Source organism: Columba livia, chromosome W (assembly GCF_036013475.1).
Source record: "Columba livia isolate bColLiv1 breed racing homer chromosome W, bColLiv1.pat.W.v2, whole genome shotgun sequence".
Taxonomy (NCBI): Eukaryota; Metazoa; Chordata; class Aves; order Columbiformes; family Columbidae; genus Columba; species Columba livia.
This window is the reverse complement of record NC_088641.1, coordinates 23,617,504-23,637,823: the sequence shown is the minus strand read 5'-3', so window position 1 is coordinate 23,637,823 and position 20,320 is coordinate 23,617,504. Positions and strand designations below refer to the sequence as shown.

Sequence of the window (20,320 nt, the reverse complement as noted above, 5' to 3'; positions counted from 1 at the left end):
TAAACATCCAATAAAGTAAACAAAAGGTAACAATATATTTTTTAAAAATATCTCCTAGTGTCACTATATTTTTTTCTCCAGATTCTCAAAAAGAATGTACACAACAAGCACAGAGGTGCTATGGGGAAGGGATTAACATCCCCTCTATGCCCATTTTATAGTTAAAATTTAGCTGGGACAGAAGCAATTTCAACATGTTCTTAAGTGTTTGAACCACAGTTAAAGGTCACCACATAGACGAGACAACCATATAATAAAACAGAATTTACCACAGAAGCCTACACTTTGATATTATTACTTTTATTTGCTACCTACCACTCCAGAGTTAGAGTTTTATCATAAGAAACTGGCAATGGTATTTCTAAATTAACCACATCTCTGATGATTCCTGCTCACATCACCTTCCACAACTCTCCCAACAACAACCTGACTCTGTAGTTTTATGAGCACTTAAAAAGAGACTGAGCCATGCCTCAAGATTTTGCCCATGAAAAGTTGGACTTATTTTCTTTATAAGTAAATACTGGTCTCTGAAAACTGTTAAAGGACCTTGCTATTGATGAAATGTTTGGTGCTTCTGTAATGTTTCTGGACAACAAATCCATGCTGGCAACTTCTCCAAAAGCTGAAAGACTAAAATGGATGTATGCAGTAAAGTGCCATAAATCCAAATAGGCTATGGCTGCCCCAGAGAGAACGCAACTCAAGAACACTAATGTCTCATCATACAGGCTGCTCTTCATAGTGTGGCATTTGCAGTCTCCTTGAACTGCACTCCCATAAAAACACCAAAGATAACTGTATGCTACATGATCCTGGACCTAATTTGATTTCTGCTCAAACAGAAGAGGTTACCGTCTCATGCTAGAGAAGGCTGATACTGAAGAGAGCCAGGACCCGAAATGCGAGTTGATATGCTGCAGAAGACTTCTTCATTGAGAAGGAGACCACTTCATCCACTGAAATTCTTGACGGAAAGGATTCTTCCTGGGAAGCTGGTTGAATCCCACCTTTCGCAGTCTCACTTGACCGGGATTCCCACATGAAATTCTGTGCCTCACAAGTTAAGACTTAATCAGCCTCAAACTGCTTCGCCTTTGGAGCTTACCACAAATACAAGTTCTAGAGGCGGTCGCCAAGTGTAAATACTAAGAAGAGTCTAAAAATTACTCCACTGTACACCACCAGCTGCTTATTTGCTGAGAAGTTACTGCAGCTGTCCCAATTCCTTGAGGGAAGCAACATTTGCTGCACTCAGAGGCAAAGTTCCAAGACAATTAGTGTTTGTAACGGAGTTAAGTACTCTGCACTACTTCACATTTTCAAAGTGTCATGCTGACAGCTTCATAATTCAGTCAATAACAAAGAGGAGAGCCTGCTCTGGAATTCCCTGCACCAGCCCTGGTGCCACCCTCCACAAAAGCCTCCTGGCCAGTGTGGTGCTCTGCGCGAAGGAGCTCGCTCTTGGCGTCTGCTGAGAGCTCAGCAGAGAGCAAAAACAAAAGGTCTGCTGGTTTCAGGATTTAAGCTCTGTTGATCCATCTTCTCGCTCTGACTTCAGCTTCCTCAGGTCCACTGCAACTTTTAAGCTAGTGAGATTTCCTTTAAAGATATCCAGATTAAAAACATTCAGACAATAAAATTTCTGTAGAGACATGACGGCATATTTGACCAGAAACAGGAAACCATTAAGATTCATTTTTTCCGTAAACCAACTTTCTTTTCAAGTCCACGTTAAAAGACAAAAATATACCAACTTTATAACAATATCGAATGTGTGATGTGTGACAGTATCTTCAGTTTTCCTGTGTAAGGAGAGAACTCAAAAACACAAGTAGGTGCAATATCACTAATATTTATGCCAGTGGATTACACCCAGATGGAATTGAAATTTCATAAGAAAAAAACAACAAAAGCCCACAAGATGTGTTTATTATACACAAAACATCAAAACATTGTCACAAAAAGTTAGTGTTGTTTTTTTTTTTTTTTCCCCCCCAGCAATTGGTTCTTCTTTATTTTTAAGGCACCATTGTACTAAGTAACATTGTAGTATCCTATGAAAGAGTATAATTAAGTTTTAATTGCAACTAAGAAAATAGTAGCATCTTAAGACAGCTAAAACTTAACTCAACCTTACAAGATATATTATCTTTGCAGCACAACAGAGTGAAGGAAATTTTTCACAACTTCAAACTACCAGAAAACAGAAGCGTGCAAAACACAAAATGAAGTGATGTCAATAGGTCCAGATCTTACAATAAAATGGCATGTTTATTATCCAGAAGCAATGCAAAAGAATTGCAATGTAATTTCTTAAATAACTTAAATGATGATCAATGTGATAATATGACAATGAAATCTCCATTTGGAAAAGCCAACATTATTCTATCTTCAGAAAAAATGAATCAGTGGTAACTGAACAGTAAAATCCCACACATTTTTGTTGATCTGTAAAGCTTGACTAAGGAGGAAGGTCCATCTGATATCTAAACAATAAAAAAAATATGGTGCACTGAAACATCATTGCTGTATATTAAATAGCCATCTTTTCCACTGAATTTCCAGTGTTCCAACTTGTGCCATTGTCTCTCTGAGAAAAGTCTGGCTTCACCTTTTCTATACCCTTTCACATGGTATCCGAATAGAAGATATGACCTTGCCTTGCCTTTTTAGGGCTGAAAAAATCTAGTTCCCTCAGCCACCACTCATTCATCCCGCACTCCAGCCTCTCAGCTATCTTTGCAGCTCTTCACTAGACTTGCTTCAGGCAGAGTACTGCTGTCTTGCAAATGTCAAAAAAGAGGAAACCACCACTTCTGTCAATCTGCTCACTAGATTCCTGCAGCCTTACTTGTTATAAGAGATATTCAATTTCATCTGTTAAAAGTCACTTTCTAAATCCACACATTAGTATGAATCACCACTATACAAAGCACTGTAACGCAAGGAGATGAAAAGGGCTTGAGCTCACATAATTAATACTGTACAAAGCAGAACAGGAGCCCCTCCACGTTAAAGATGAGTCTAAAAAACAATAAGACAATTTCCCATGGGAACACCTCTAGATTGATGCACTCTCTGCCAGCAGAGAACTGAAGCAATTCTTGAACTGAGTCCAATTTTGAGAAGTACCTGACAAGAGAATAATGAGTTGCCAGGAGCAGAGACATTTTGCACTCTGCAATCCAGACAAGCACACAACTTAACTACTCTGCTGCAGAGAATCAATTGGTTAAGAGCTTAATTTCAATCTCACAGATATTCAAAATAATTTTAGTCTGCTGATGGACAACCATCTTCATTTCACTTTGTGAAGACACAGCACAAGAAGTTTAGGATTTTGTGACTTGCAGATACGTTGAATCATGCTGTAGAACGCAGCATGCATCTAAAGGAAGCTTCTCCCATGCACCCAAATTCCTCTATTGACCAGAAATCTAGCATGATGAGCCTGACATATAGAAGAGCTGAGATCTGAGGACACAGGACAGAAATCTTGACACAGGTATAGGCACAGAATTCCTCGCTAATAGGAAATGTTGCTGAAGAACACAAAGCTCCTTTAGAGACAAGAATACAGGAACAACTTACTGAGCAATTAAAGCGAGATATCAAACATACTCTTCTAAAATAAACTGTGACTTTCCCCAGTCTTTTCTCAGTTTTTACTGAATTAGGGAAGAAACGCTCAGTTTCAACTCAAAGATGATTATATGGTAGCACATACCTGTACTATGTGTTTCTGTGGTTGTGTTGGCTGCGTGGTTGAAATTTGCGTTTTGTTCCGAGTACCCCGGGTACGTTCACTACCCACCGAAGTCATCGCACACAGTATATACAAAACAATGTATGTACAAAATAGAAAATCTGAAAAAAAAAAAAGCACAAGTTAAAGCAGGGTACTGGTTCAAGACCCACATAATATACAAACGCAGTAGCTTGAATTCCTCCTGCCTTTACTACAAACTCTATACAGAGACTCCTGAGAAAACAGCTTTAATACACTATTAATGCATTTATCGCAGTCTTCCCAATAAAGGGGAAAATGAAATGAAAAAAAAAGCATTTTTGTCAGCTGACTGGGATCTGCCTAGATCTGTGCTTCCAGACGACCAGACGACATCTAAATCGCACAGCTTTTCCCAGTTATTTAGCATATAGACTTTCCTATCTGCTACCCTGCTGAAATTCAAGCTGTATCACTTCTTAAATTTCTGTAATACCTACTGTTTTGTTTTGATGCCTGGAATTTAACTACTGCCATACCCACTCAGAACACTAAGACACTGTGTGGTGCTTAGTTTTCAGCTGGGGTTAAACCACCACAGCTAATTATAACATTCAATAAAGTCTTGGGAGAAAGCATATTTCCATGAACAGGCCATGGGCAGGGTCTCTGTAAGCTCAGCACCAACCATGACCGACACAGCTGCGCAGACAGATCCGGTGGGAAGATGCTGCCACCCAAATGTCAGGCTGCAGGGTGTGCCTTGCTCTTAAACCAATACTGGATGGCAGCAGCGAGCACAGCTGTGAGAGGTGTGCCCAGGGAGAGGAACTCCTCTGCTTAGTGACAGAGCTCCTGGAAGAAGTGAGTAGGTTGAGGAGTATCAAGGAGCACAAGAGGGAGATAGACCACTGGAGTCACAGCCTACCTTCCCTGAGGCAGGCCCAGCAGGTAGACAGGACACATGACAAGGACTCCCTATCCTCTCTCTGCATGGCCAAATGTGGTGACTTAAGGGATAGGGTGCAACAACAACACGTTCCTGCCTGGTGCAGCAGGTGGATCTCTGCTGTGACTACCTGACCTTCCAAGTTCCCTCACACAACAGGTATGAGGCTGGATCACTGGGCTGAGGCCAACTGTATGAGGTTTAACAAGGCCAAGTGCTGGGTCCTTCACTTGGGTCATAACAAGCCCAGGCAATGCTACAGGCTTGGGGAAGAGTGGCTGGAAAGCTGCCTGACAGAAAAGGATCTGGGGGTGTTGATTTACAGCTGGCTGAATATGACCCAGCAGTGTGGCCAAAAAGGCCACCAGCATCCTGGTTTGTATCAGAAATAGTGTGCCCAGCAGGATTTGAGAAGTGATTGTGCCCTTGTACTCAGCACTGGTGAGGCCCCACCTTCAGTCCTGTGTTCAGTTTTGGGTCCCTCATCATAAGAAAGACACTGAGATGCTAGAGAGAGTTCAGAGAGGGCAATGAAACTGGTGAGGGGCCTGGAGCACAAGTCTGATGAGGAGCAGCTGAGGGAACTGGGGCTGTTTAGCCTGGAGAAAAGGAGGCTGAAGGGAGACCTTATCACTTTCTGCAACTACCTGAAAGGAGGTTGGAGCATGGAGGGTGTTGGTCTCTTCTCCCAAGTAGCAAGTGATAGGACAAGAGGAAATGGCCTCAAGTTGCACCAGGTGAGGTTTAGATTGGATATTAGGAAAAACTTCTTCACGGAAAAGGTTGTCAAGCATTGGAACAGGCTGCCCAGGGAAGCAGTGGAGTCACCATCCCTGGAGGTGTTTAAAAGGCGTTTAGACGAGGTTCTTAGGGACATGGTTTAGTGGTAGAGTTAGGTTAGGTTATGGTTGGACTCTATGATCCTGAGGGTCTCTTCCAACTGAGACGATTCTATAGTTCTGTGATTATAATCTATTATTGCTTTTTCAAGTAGGCAGCTATGAAGTTTCAACAGGAAGCTCAAGGGCAATCAAGAGGGACGTCAGAGCCTTGGGTTGACTGGTTAAGGGATCAGGAGCACAAGTAGTGTTCTCCTCTATCCTTCCAGTTGCAGGCAATGATGAGAGAAGATACAGGGAGACCCTGGCTGCGAGACTGGTGTCACCAGCAGAATTTTGGCTTTTTGATCATGGCTCAGTTTACATGACATCTGGCCTGCTGGTGACAAATGGGATGCACCTGTCTGAAAGGGGAAAAAGGATCCTTGGGCAGGAATCAGCAGGGCTCATTGAAAGAGCTTTAAATGAGATTTGAAGGGGGAAGGGGAGAAAATCAGGCTCATTAGAGATAAGCCTGGGGGTGGCACACCAACATTTGGGGGATGCAGTGCAAGCAAGGTACTTCAGTCTGCTATCTCAGTGGAGGTAAGGGATGGAGAGCTGTGCAGCGGCAAAGACGCTAGGGTGAATAATGAGTCAGAAACCAGAGAAGCGCCTGACAATGGTCAGATAGGAATTAGGGCTTCTCACCCCAAAAAGGTGGCAGGATCAGTGGCCCAGGTGAAGTGTGTCTATACCAATGCATGCAGCATGGGCAACAAACAGGAAGAGCTGGAAGCCATTGTGAAGTAGAAAAACTATGATGTAGTTGCCATCATGGAAACATGCTGGGATGACTCGCACAACTGGAGTGCTGCAATGGATGGCTATAAACTCTTCAGAAAGGATAGGCAAGGAAGGAGAGGAGGTGGGGTAGCCCTGCATGTTAGGAGGGTTTTGATTGTCTAGAACTTGAGGAGAGTGATGATAGGGTTGAATGTCTATGGGTGAGAATCAAGGTGGAGGGCAACAAGGCAGATATCCTGGTGGGAGTCTGTTACAGACCACCCAACCAGGATGAAGAGACATGAAATATTCTGCAGGCAGCTGGGAGAAGTCTCACGATTATTAGCCCTTATTCTTGTGAGGAGCTTCAACTTACCAGATGTCTGCTGGAAATACAACACAGCAGAGAGGAAGCAGTCTAGGAGGCTCCTGCAGTGCATGGAAGACAACTTCCTGACACAGCTGGTTAGTGAGCCAACTGGGGAAGGAGCCCCACTTGTTATTTGTGAACAGAGAAGGACTCATGGGTCACATGTTGGTTGGCGGTTGCCTTGGGCATAGTGATCATGAAATGATTGAGTTTTCTATTCTTGGAGAAGTAAGGAGGGGGATCAGCAGAACTGCTACTTGGGATGTCTGAAGGGCAGACTTTGACCTGATTAGGAGGCTGGATGGCAGAGTCCCTTGGGAGGCAGTCCTGAAGGACAAAGGAGTCCAGGAAGGCTGGATATTCTTCAAGAAGGAAATCTTAGAGTCAAAAGAAGCAGAGTGTCCCTGTGTACTAGAAGATGAGCCCATATGGAAGAAGACCAACCTGGCTGAACAGGGAGCTTTGGCTGGAACTCAAGAATAAAAGGAGAATTTATGACCATCCAAGGGTTCTCACCAAGCCCCTCACTACAAAAAACACTTTGAGGTACCAGAGCAAGTTCAAAGAAGGGCAACGAAGCTGGTGAATAGTCTGGAGAACAAGTCTGATGAGAAGCAGCTGAGGTAACTGGGGCTGTTTAGCCTGGAGGAAAGGAGGCTGAGGGGAGACTGTATCACTGTCTACAACTACCTGAAAAGGAGGTTGTAGCATGGAGGGAATCAGTCTCTTCCCAAGTAACAAGTGATAGGATGAGAGGAAATGGCCTCAAGTTGTACCAGGAGAGGTTTAGATTGGATATTAGGAAAAACCTCTTCATTGTAAGGGTTGTCAGGCATTGGAACAGGCTGCCCAGGGAAGCAGTTGAGTTACCATCCCTGGAGATGTTTAAAAGACATGTACATGAGGTTCTTAGAGACATGGTTTAGTGCCAGAGTTAGGTTATGGTTGGACCAGATGATCTTAAGGGTCTCCTCCAACCAAAATGATTCTATTATTAGGTTCTTAGGGACATGGTTTAGAGGTGGACTTGACAGTGCTAGGTTAACGGTTGGACTCGATGATCTTAAAGGTCTTTTCCAACCAAAACAATTATATGATTCTATATATAACAAGATAAGTCCTGCCTTTACCAAGAACTGACTTTAGTACATGCTGAACTGGAACACTCTGTTTCTCCAGCTTTATGAATATATTTACCAAAGCAAATCTCTCAGCCTCTTAAAGTAGTTTAACTTTGTTGTGTTCTAAGCCCCAAAACACACAGGCCTTCAGAGCACTGTGCTTGACACCCTAAAAGCCAGATATAGTCAGAGCCAAGGTTATTCAAGCTTGTGACAGCATGTTCTATGGCAAGCAAAATATTAAGTTGATGTGGAGATGTTTTGAATGGCAGGGTTCAACACTTATCACTGAGTACCTGGTCATGGGTATCCACTGATGTTTTAAACACAACTCATTTGAGTTTACAGTAGAAATTACTTTTGCTCTTTGTGTTAAAATCTGCTTTATAAGCCTTGCTGACCAGACTGCCAACATCTGAAAACTAACTTAAGTTTATTTACATAAATAATGTCCTTGGGGTTTGTTGTTGTGGTTTTCTATTGTGTTGTGGTTGTTTTTTTGGTATTTTTTTTTTTTTTGTAAGCATTGGTCAGATCATCAAAATTTGAATCTAGCACAATAAGCAATGAAGAAAAAATGTTTAACAGAGAACATGCCAGAGAGCACTAACCTCTCTGAAATACAAGCTAATAGTTTCAAATATGATTGTCTGGAATTAGCCCACCTTCATTTAAGATATGCTGAGAAATTATAACTCCATTAGGTCTCAATTTGTTTACCATTTCTGAATTAATATCATGGTTACAGATTCTGGCACCTAGAAATTCTGACATACATTTCAATACTATTTTCTCCAATTTCACCCAAGTTACTGAAAATATTGCGATCCATGTTTTGGACATGATGACAGCACACATACATTAAAACAAAGAGTTTTCTATTTGTTTATAAAACAGACACTGAACTATAGCCTACACTTCTGATAGCCAGGCAACCTATGGTTCCTGAGGAGGACTGTGTCTTTTTTCCCCCCTCTCCTAACATATATTTTACAGTGCCTCTGTGTCACAGCTGTTTAAGTAATGTTTGTCTGTTAGGATGAAAGGATACTTTAAGGAAAAAAGCAAGCACACAAGCATTTGCAACACTCCCGGGATGAAGTGGCACTGCAAGATGAGCCTGCTGGTGGGAACAGAGCCAAACAACCTAAAAAGTATAATGAGATCTTTAAAGATCCTCATCTTGCTAATCGTGCAGCCCATGAGCAGCACAATTTGGCAACAGATCCAAAACAGAAAATCAGCAAAAGCGAGAGCTTCTTCCTGGCAGCAGTATGGACTTGCACTTGCTTCAGACAAGTGTGGAAACACACCTTCTGTTTGACATTCCACATCAAGCCAACACAGACACATTACAATCCATTTCAGACACAATCTAGTCTTCTTAAAAGCACAAGTGGCAGTTTGATATAAAGGGAGCTTTAAAAATAAAGCTATTTTATTCCCCCTTAGTTGGTTCCCACTATCTACAAGCAGTGTCCAGACACAGCAACCAGCCCAGCCCTAGCATGCAGGAGGAGCAGCTGATCAGCCCTGCTCTACTGCCAACAGTGCACTAACCAGGGAAACATCCCACCTCCCTAGCACCGGCATATCTTCACCAAGCTGGGCTGAGCCTTCACACCTACTCCTTAAGAGTATTGAAACAACAGGCAGAAGGGAGGCAGTTACCCACTACCTTCAAATTAGCATAGCGATTACAATTTTGGGCATTAAGTGTATTACTTGATTATTATTTGGGCATTAGTAATTACTAAGATGGGGTTGAATAAGAACATTTAGTCGCTCACAAAGCAGCTTCTTATTCTCCTCAGTTCTTCATATTAAAGTCTATTTGGCAGGCTGTTGTCATAGGAATGAGTAGGATATCACAATCTGATGAACTTAATTTTAACTGCAGATCAAATGAGGAAAGATTTGAGAATGGAAGACAACTCTTAATTTAAATCTGTTTAATAAAGATAAAAAAAAATATGCAGACAAGCAGATGTTTCAGTTTCCATGTCAGGGTCTAGCTCAGTACAAGAGCCCCTCATCAGCAGTTAATATTTGACCTTGTAGACACATTGCAACTCTAGTATGCAGCCAAAATAGCTTTATTTTGAAGAAATAGATACATGTTCAACAAAACAGACCCTCAGAGCACTAGCAGAAAAGGAGGGAAAGCATGAAAGAAAGAGACTGGACTTCCCAAAACTGCTGTGTAAAGATGTAATGATGTAATCTAGTACCTCCACAGGAAGGTTGTCTTTACTTCTACTGATCAGTAGTTAAGAAAATTGCTCATTCCAAGTATGTTTAGCTTGTCAAGAGCTAAGGAACTCAAATTTCAGTACTTCCTCATAAAAGCAAATAACTGGACTTAAAAATGGAAAGCAGAGGCATTTAAGAGGAAAATAATCCCAAATCTCAAGGTTTTATTTGTTTTAGTGTTTCTGTTTGTACAGTAAGTTTAGCCCAAGGACCTACACAACAGCAGATATAGTACTGTATAATAAGCCATCACCAGACTGGTGATGTAATGGCAACAATTATTCTAGTTTCCAAAAGTGGTACCTAAGTATTGGTATCTCAACACCCAACTTTCCTGAAGAGACCAAATCCCATGCCCTCCCAAAGTCTCTATACCGTAAGTCTTATTCAACACATTTAGTTGGGGCTTTGCTTTGGATTTTAGAAGGAAAAGAGGAAGGCAAAGAATCAAAAAGTAACTGAATGCCCACCAACACAAAAAGCAGGTTTTTAAAGCTATCATAATGCTTTCTTTGATCTTTTGTTCAGTTTTCCTTCAGCAAGAAATCTAGTCCTTTTAGACTCAAAGAAGTTAGAAAAGCTAGAGATATACAGAATACAAATTTACTTGACAGGGTGGCAAGCCCTGCAAGACACAGTAAATTTATTGCTGAACTTCCAGAGACAGACCACAGACTGCAATACCATCTGACTTTTGAGAATCCTTCTGAAGTTAAATATTTGCTTTTATCAGCTGAATAAAACATTTGCATTTTAAATTCTTTTCCTGAAGCAGTCTCAAGAAAGTTATTTCCTTGACTCTGTGGACAATGAGCTATGATCCAGAACACTGTGCAGAAATCTCTGTGAACACCTTAAAAGTGTGATTGCTTTTTTATACTCTAATGAAAAAGCTACTCAGTCAAGGATTTGTCACAATGACAGGGCTGAGAAAAGGCTGCAGGACACAGCCTCCTGATAGTATAACTACTGTACATGTACAACGAGCCTAGATTTTACTGCTACAGCAGTAGTGGGACATGAGCATGAGGAAAAAATAGTGGAGGAAAACAAACATGTCTGCATAGATGGAATGCATTCCCCTCTAAAGAACCTCACCACCTTTATTGCTGCTTGAAAGGGGAAAAGAGTTTGCAAGTCAGATATTCCTCAGGAACAGCGCTGTTTACTCAGTGTCTGTATTGCCCCAAGCCAACAATACTGAACCTGAGCTTATAGATCCTGGGAGGATTCTTGTCTCATCTTAGAGTCTTCTACAGTAAACAGGAAGAGCATTGATAGCTAGGAGTAGGCCTGCATCACTGACAGAACACCACAGAAGAGAGAAATTGTACTATCTGTACACTCTCATATTTTACCAAGAAAGGAGGATTGCTGGGAGTGGCCAGAGTACCAGTACAAACATATAAACTCACATGTACACTTCCAATAGTGTTAGCAAAGCATACTGAATAAACAAGTGAATACTCTTTGTGACAACCTTGAAGTACTCCCCCCATCTCAACTAGAACAAAGAATGATTTTATGCCTTAAACATCTACTTTTTATGACTGTGGAGGCAGACACCTTGTCTTTTCTTTCCCAAGGTTTTGTGATTGATACTTTGGGCAGAAAAGATAGATAGCTGTGAAGGCAGACACCTTGTAAGATAAGGGCAATTAACTGTTGCTGTGAAGGCCTCATGGCCTAATTGGGATGATAGAAATTAGCCATCTGTCAGACAACCAGTTACCAGAAAAAAACACGAACTAACAGCTACCCCTGACGGGCAAAACAACTCACTTCTGGTCAGTACTGCAAACTTTCCCCTCGTTTGAAGACCCCAGACCCATTTCCAGAAGAGTCTTCCTAATTAGCATGAAGAACAAACAGAGGGAGGAGATGAACCACCTGCATGTAAATGAACTGGGTTATAAAATGACCTTGGGCGTGACATGAAGTGTGGCATGTATATGCTGCACAGCGTGACCAAAGTCCATCCCCCTCCAGAGGATATCGCGGGACCGATCACCTGTGGAGCTGTGATATCTTTCTCTCTCTCTCTCCGATATCTTAGTCTATCATATCTACCTCATATTTTCTTCTCTCTCTTCTTTGCTATCATTGTAAATTCTGCTGCTAAAGTCTTGTTAAGTTTCGCATCAGTTACTAATTGTTGCCAACCCACTGTTTTTAGAGGGGTTTTTGCTGTCAATGTATTGTTAAGTTTTGTGATATTATAACATACTTTTGCCAAGCTACTAATCGCTGTAATTTGTATTCCACCAAGTGCTTTTAGTAAATTTATAATTGAATTGGACCTCTGGAGTGACTGTCTGTCTTTCACTTCGCATTACTGCACAGAAATACCCAGAGTTAACTCACACCTGATCTCACCTGGTGAGACAGGGCATGTGTCATGTTGAGAGTTAACTCATCCCTATTCTCATCTGGTAGAACGGGACACTCTTACCCACCTTTCTTAAAACCCACTGAGTTGTTAGTTTAAATTATTATTCTGGCAAATCAATCTATAATTGGCTAAGAACACACCTCAATCTACCAGAAATCAATAAATCTCATTACCACCACCAAAAAAAAAAAAAAAGGTTCATTTCAAGGATTAGTATTTCCAAGCAGATGTCATATAAAGGAAAACAAAGAAATATACAAATAGGTTCTTAGAAATAAAAGACAGCACTGTTTTGGAAGAGGAAAAAAGTGCTGATCTTCAAAAGACTGGAGTTAGGCTGGTCACGTATTCAGAGCCCCTCTCAAAAGCATGATGTGGAAGGGGGACTGAACAGTGCATGTTTTCCACTAGTAAAGGAAGTTTCAATCATGAAAGTTAAGTAATATCATTAACGTTATTTAAAAAAAAAAATATATCTTCTAATCTCACACTATCTATCTTTGCTATTATCCCAATGTCTCTACCTAACAGACATGTTTTATATTTTAGTATATACTAGTAATTATCCTAGCTTTAATCAAAATCTGCCAACACCCAAAAAACATCCAGTGGACATGACCTCATGATTTTTTTATAAATATTCAAAATTCAGAGGCAACAAGTGCCCTTATTCCTAGAGAAACTTCTGAAGGAGGAATCTAAATTTCCCCAAATTCAACTTTCACTGGTATTAAAAACAAACAAAAAAGACAATTGCACTAAAATCAGAGAAGCCTAACCAACTTCAACCTAGGTTTGTATCTTTCACACAACCAAGGCAATCTTCAGACTGCTAAAAACCTGGTTAGCAAAACCCACCCAGCTCTGCTGCTGTCAGAAGACAACATTCCTGATTGATTCTAGAAAGTCAAAAGGCAGCGAATGTCCTGGAAGATTCAGATAACTTGATCTTGTGTTTTGTGGCAGATGCACTCGACACCCCACCCCACCCCCCCCCAACCAAACCAGCAGCAGTTTGGTCCAGGCTGCAGAGGAGGGAAGGGCCTGAGACGTAGCCAGGCCAAGAACTCCTTCCAGGAGACCCACAAGGAAGCAGAACGGCACACTGAATGCTGGTAACTTATGGGCGCAGGGAATCCCATGCATACTTCTCCTACTGTATGCAATTTGACTATGGGTCAACCACTTCATTCTGTAAATACAACAACCTGGATGAGCCCACTTTGAGCTCTCCCTGCTAAATAAGTGAGCCGTATGGCAATGGTTTTACTACTCACAGGTCAGTGGATGAGCCCAATTTAAGTTCAATATTAGCCATTTAGCTTAAGTAGATGCATACTAAGTGTAATGAATTATTTAGATATAAGGTTGCTTTATGTTACTTGGTAAGCTGGATTTGCTAAAATTTTAAGCTGTAAAGTTCTGCTCATATTTACCAAAAGCAACTACAAACTACACTGAACATTTGCAAGATAAGACCTATTTTGCATTTCGCTAAGAAGAAAGGATGTTTTTAGACAAAACAGTACCTGCAAGGTTATGGACAATAAACAATGTCTAGAGCTGAACAAAACAAAAGCCCACATGGAATCAGACAAAAAGATGCAATAAGAAGCAAGAAGATCCCAAAGTGAAATATTGCTATTGGACTTAATCATGGTGTGAATGGCCTATAAAGATATAAAAGTTTGTAGTTTTCTGTGCTCGGTTGGACCTCTGTGCAGGTACCCAGCTTGAGCCAGCCCTCCTGCTATCCTAATCCATTAATTTGTTTTTCCTAAAAATTTTGTCTCCTGAAAGTCTGCTCTACATACAGTTACGCCTCAAAGTTCACTTTGTGAAGGGGTACAGGCTCCTGGAGAGAAGGTAAGCAGCATTTGGCTTGGCATATTTCCCCCATGCACTAAATAATAGAGTAAAACCGCCCCCGAACTCTTTTAAGTTGCGCTTCTCTTTAAGAAATCTAAACATTGCTCTGCAGTAAGCAGAACCCTAAATTACTCCCCAGCAACATGTTTCAAACATTAATATCTACGAAGTCATTATTCTCATATTTCGCTGCCTTTCTGCAAGAACATCACCATTTCAGATAGCAACTGACTGTATTTCCACATGCAAAAAGTCCTGCTCCCTGTCCTAACTAATTATATGCCACATGTTTGCAAGAATCTACAAGAAGCACTTAGTTGCCAGTACTTACCCCTGACTAATGAAACTTCAATTAACAGAGACCCAGTTAGCCTAACTACATTATTTTCTATCTAAGCACCACCCTCAGAACTATCAGAACTAAAGGATCTTACTAGACCACCACACAGACCAGACCAGAGTTGTTGCCATGAACTAAACAAAAAAAAAAAAAAAAAAAAAAAAAAAAAGAGGCTGCACTGCTCCAAATAGAAATATAATATATAGAAAACAGGAATTCTCTTTGAAAAGCAGCGATGATGGGGATCCTGTGAAAAAGGGGCAACAGCATGTTCACTTATGAAGTATGTTTCTCTGCTGAGAAATATTTTAAGAAAAGCTCTGGCCTGGCCTGATATTCTAAGACCTGAAGGAAAAATTAAATACATGTTCCTGTAATCACTGATGGAAGGACCTGGTTTCTTCCCCTCTGTCATAAAAAAGGATTTTATTATGTGAACTCTCTCTAAAAGCTACCGAAGGAATACATTTTCTTTTTTACTATCACTGACCACATTGCATACTGTCCTGAACCATCAACTGACTCGGTATACAGAGTTAAAAAACAAAAAATCGTAGAATCATTTTGGTTGGAAGAGACTCTCAAGATCACTCAGTCCAACCATAACCTAAATCTAGCACTAAACCATGTTCCTGAGAACCTCATCTATACATCTTTGTATAGATGTATAGCATGGAGGGTGTTGGTCTCTTCTTCCAAGTAGCAAGTGATAAGACAAGAGGAAATGGCCTCAAATTGCACCAAGGAACATTCAGATTGGATATTCGAAAAAAATTCTTCACGGAAAGGGTTGTCAGGCATTGGAACAAGCTGCCCAGGGAAGTGGTGGAGTCACCACCCCTGGAGCTGTTTTAAAGGCATTTACACGAGGTTCTTAGGGACATGGTTTAGTGGTAGAGTTGGGATAGGTTATAGTTGGACTCAATGATCCTGAGGGTCCCTTCCAACTGAAATAATTCTATGGCACTCAGGATGATCTGTTCCATGACCTTCCTTGGCATCAAGGTCAGACTGACAGGCCTGCAATTACCTGGAATCTCCTTCCAACCCTTCTAGTAGAAGGTTGTTACTTTTGCCAACTTCCAGTCAGCTGGGACCTCCCCACTTATCCAGGACAGCTGACAGATAATTGAAAGTGCTGAAGTGATCATCTCTGTCAGCTCCCTCAATATCCTTGGATGTATTCCTTCTGGTCCCATAAACTTTGTGTGTCTAAGTGGTGTATTAGGTCAGTTAAACTTGAGGTCAGCAGTGACAAGGTTGAGTGCCTGTGGACCAGAATCAGGGGGAAGTCCAACAAGGCTGACATCCTCATGGGTGTCTGTTATAGACCACCCAACCAGGACGATGAAGGAGATGAATTATTCTACAAGCAGCTGGCAGATGTCTCAAAATCGACAGCCCTTGTTCTTGTGGGTGACTTTAACCTGCCAGATATCTGCTGGGAGCTCAATACTGCACAGAAGAGGCAGTCTAGGAAGTTCCTAGAGTGTATAGAGGACAATTTCCTTCATCAGCTGGTAAATGAGCCCACCAGGGGCAAGACCCCGCTAGACCTACTGTTTACAAACAGAGAAGGGCTGGTGGGAGATGTAGTGGTTGGAGGCCGCCTGGGGCATAGCGACCATGAAATAATAGAATTTTCAATACTCAGAGATGCAGGGAGAACCATTAACAAAACCTCTACGCTGGACTTCCGGAGGGCAGACTTTTGCCTATTCAGAAGTCTAGTTCAGAGCATACCCTGGGAAACAATGCTTAAAAACAAGGGCGCCCAGGAGGGTTGGACATGCTTCAAGCAGGAGGTTTTGAGTGCACAGGAACAGGCTATACCAGTGTGCCGAAAGGCTAGCCGGCGGGGAAGACAACCGGCTTGGCTAAACAGGGAGATTCTGAAGGAAATCAGAAAGAAAAAGAGAGTTTACCGACTGTGGAAAAAAGGGCTGGCTACTTATGAAGAATTTATGGAAATAGCTAGATCATGCAGAAAAAAGATCAGGGAAACAAAAGTGCAATTTGAAGTTAATTTGGCCAATTCTGTCAGGGATAATAAAAAGTCCTTCTTCAAATATGTTAATAACAAAAGGAGGGGCAAGGAAAACCTCCATTCTCTGTTGGACTCTGAAGGAAATATAGTTAACAAAGATGAGGAGAAAGCTGAGGTACTTAATACCTACTTTGCCTCAGTTTTTACAATCATCTCTGGAGATGGTTGACAAAGATAGGAAGCCAAATAGGCCCCTTGTATTCCAGGAGGAAATAGTTGGTGATTTACTGAGCCATCTGGATCCTCACAAGTCTATGGGACCAGATGGGATCCATCCTAGGGTGATGAGGAAGCTAGCAGAAGAACTTGCCAAGCCGCTCTCCATCATCTTACAACAGTCCTGGCTCACTGGGGAGGTCCCATATGATTGGAAATTGGCCAATGTTACCCCAGTCCACAAAAAGGGCTGCAGAGCTGACCCTGGCAACTACAGGCCTGTCAGCCTGACCTCGGTGCCTGGCAGGGTTATGGAGCAGATCATCCTGAATGGAATCACACAGCACCTTCAGGATGGACAAGGGATCAGACCCAGCCAGCATGGGTTTAGGAGGGGCAGGTCCTGTCTGACCAACCTGATCTCCTTTTATGATCAGGTGACCCAGCTGGTGGATGAGGGGAAAGCCGTGGATGTGGTCTATCTGGACTTCAGCAAGGCCTTTGACACTGTCTCCCATAATATACTCCTGCAAAAGCTGGTAGCCCATTGCTTGGACAAGTGTACTCTACGCTGGGTTAAGAACTGGCTGGAGGGCCGGGCCCAGAGAGTGCTGGTGAATGGGGCTGCATCCAGCTGGCGGCCAGTCACTAGTGGTGTTCCCCAGGGGTCAGTGTTGGGTCCAGTCCTGTTTAACATCTTTATTGACGATTTAGATGAGGGGATTGAGACCATCATCAGCAAATTTGCTGATGACACCAAGTTGGGAGGGAGTGTCGACCTGCTGGAAGGCAGAAGGGCTCTGCAGAGGGATCTGGATAGACTGGAAAAATGGGCTGATTCCAATGGGATGAAGTTCAATAAGGCCAAGTGCCGGGTGCTGCACTTTGGTCACAACAACCCCCTGCAGCGCTACAGGCTGGGCACAGAGTGGCTGGAGAGCAGTCAGACAGAAAGGGACCTGGGGGTACTAATTGACAGGAAGCTCAACATGAGCCAACAGTGTGCCCAGGTGGCCAAGAAGGCCAACGGTATCCTGTCCTGTATCAAAAATAGCGTGGTCAGCAGGACAAGGGAAGTGATCCTTCCCCTGTACTCTGCATTGGTGAGGCCACACCTGGAGTATTGTGTTCAGTTCTGGGCCCCTCAGTTCAGGAAAGACATTGAAGTGCTGGAGCGGGTCCAGAGAAGAGCAACACAACTGGTGAAGGGACTTGAACATAAGACCTATGGGCAGAGGCTGAGGGAGCTGGGCTTGTTTAGTCTAGAGAAGAGGAGGCTTAGAGGTGACCTCATCACTCTCTATAACTACCTGAAGGGAAGTTATAGCCAGGGGGGGATTGGTCTCTTCTCCCAGGCAGTTAGCAATAGGACAAGTGGGCATGGGCTTAAACTCTGCCAGGGGAAATTTAGGCTGGATATTAGAAAGAAATTCTTTACAGAGAGAGTGGTCAGGCATTGGAATGGCCTGCCCAGGGAGGTGGTGGACTTGCTGTCCCTGGAGGTTTTTAAGCTGAGATTGGACATGGCACTTAGTGCCATGATCTAGTAAATGGACTAGAGTTGGACCAAGGGTTGGACTCGATGATCTCTGAGGTCTTTTCAAACCCAGTCGATTCTGTGATTCTGTAATGATCTCCCCTTGGATTGTTGGGGCTTCATTCTGCTACCCATTGCTGCCTTCCAGCTCAGGGGGCTGTGTACCCAGAGCACAACTGTTCTAACTATTAAAGACTGAGGCAAAGTGGCATTTAGTAACTCAGCCTTTCCCTCATCCTCTGTCACTATGTCTCCCCCTGCATCCACCAGAGTGTGGAGACTGTCCTTAGGCCTCCTTTTGTTGCAGATGTATTTATAAAATAATTTTTTGTTCCTTTTTACAGCAGTAGCCAGGCTCAGCTCTAGTTGGACTTTGGCCTTTGTAATTTTCTCCCTGCATAACTTCACAGCATCCTTGTAATCTGCCCGAGTTGCCTGCCCCTTCTTCCAAAGGTTATAAACTCTCCTCTTATTCCTAAATTCCAGCCAAAGCTCTCCGTCCAGTCAGGCCAGCCTTCTTCCAGCATGGCTCGTCTTTCTGCACATGGAGACATCCTGCTCTTGTGCCTCTAACATTTCCTTCTTGAAGAATATCCAGCCTTCCTGGACTCCTTTGTCCTTCAGGACTGCCTCCCAAGGGACTCTGCCATCCAGCCTCCTAATCAGGTCAAAGTCTGCCCTTCAGACATCCCAAGTAGCAGTTCTGCTGATCCCCCTCCTTACTTCTCCAAGAATAGAAAACTCAATCATTTCATGATCACTATGCCCAAGGCAACCGCCAACCAACATGTGACCCATGAGTCCTTCTCTGTTCACAAATAACAAGTGGGGCTCCTTCCCCAGTTGGCTCACTAACCAGCTGTGTCAGGAAGTTGTCTTCCATGCACTGCAGGAGCCTCCTAGACTGCTTCCTCTCTGCTGTGTTGTATTTCCAGCAGACATCTGGTAAGTTGAAGCTCCTCACAAGAATAAGGGCTAATAATCGTGAGACTTCTCCCAGCTGCCTGCAGAATATTTCATGTCTCTTCATCCTGGTTGGGTGGTCTGTAACAGACTCCCACCAGGATATCTGCCTTGTTGCCCTCCACCTTGATTCTCACCCATAGACATTCAACCCTATCATCACTCTCCTCAAGTTCTAGACAATCAAAACCCTCCTAACATGCAGGGCTACCCCACCTCCTCTCCTTCCTTGCCTATCCTTTCTGAAGAGTTTATAGCCATCCATTGCAGCACTCCAGTTGTGCGAGTCATCCCAGCATGTTTCCATGATGGCAACTACATCATAGTTTTTCTACTTCACAATGGCTTCCAGCTCTTCCTGTTTGTTGCCCATGCTGCATGCATTGGTATAGACACACTTCACCTGGGCCACTGATCCTGCCACCTTTTTGGGGTGAGAAGCCCTAATTCCTATCTGACCACTGTCAGGCGCTTCACCGGTATCTAACACATCTATTACTCTTGCGTCTCTTCTACCGCATGGCCCTCTATCCCAAACCTCCACTGAGACCGCAGACCAAAGGGCCTTGCTAGTACCCCATCCCTTAAATGATGGCATGCTGCCCTTTAAGATGTTTCTGCTGTGGCTGGTTTTCTCCCCTTCCCCCTTCAAATCTCATTTAAAGCTCTTTCAATGAGCCCTGCTGATTCCTGCCCAAGGATCCTTTTTCCCCTTTCAGACAGGTGCATCCCATTTGTCACCAGCAGGCCAGATGTTAGGTAAACCCACCCATGATCAAAAAACTCAAAATTCTGCCATTGACACCAGTCCTGCAGCCAGGTATTGATCTGGTGGGTCTTCCTGTATCTCCCCTCATCATACCTTGAAACTGGAAGGACAGAGGAGAACACTACTTGTGCTCCTAATCTCTTAACCAGCTCTCCCAAGGCCCTGACTTCCCTCTTGACGGCTTTTGGATTTCCCTTTTCAGTCTCATCACTGCCTACAT

General features: G+C 42.9%; 1 protein-coding gene across 21 annotated transcripts in view; it reads right to left on the bottom strand.

Moving 5' to 3' along the window:
* Positions 1-20,320, bottom strand: part of LOC135577195 (ubiquitin-associated protein 2-like) — a 145,186-nt gene that overhangs the window by 105,180 nt on the left and 19,686 nt on the right. For 15 of the 21 annotated variants that reach the window (XR_010468765.1, XR_010468764.1, XR_010468763.1 and 12 more), the window contains exon 2: positions 3,731-3,870. Coding sequence is in view for 12 of the 21 variants with exons in the window: in XM_065045061.1 (XP_064901133.1) it covers positions 3,731-3,826 (96 nt within the window). In the remaining 9 variants the exon portion in view is untranslated. Of the gene's footprint in view, positions 1-855; positions 1,603-3,730; positions 3,871-20,320 lie in introns of all 21 variants that reach the window. The other 6 variants (XM_065045075.1, XM_065045064.1, XM_065045065.1 and 3 more) reach the window with 1 other exon arrangement.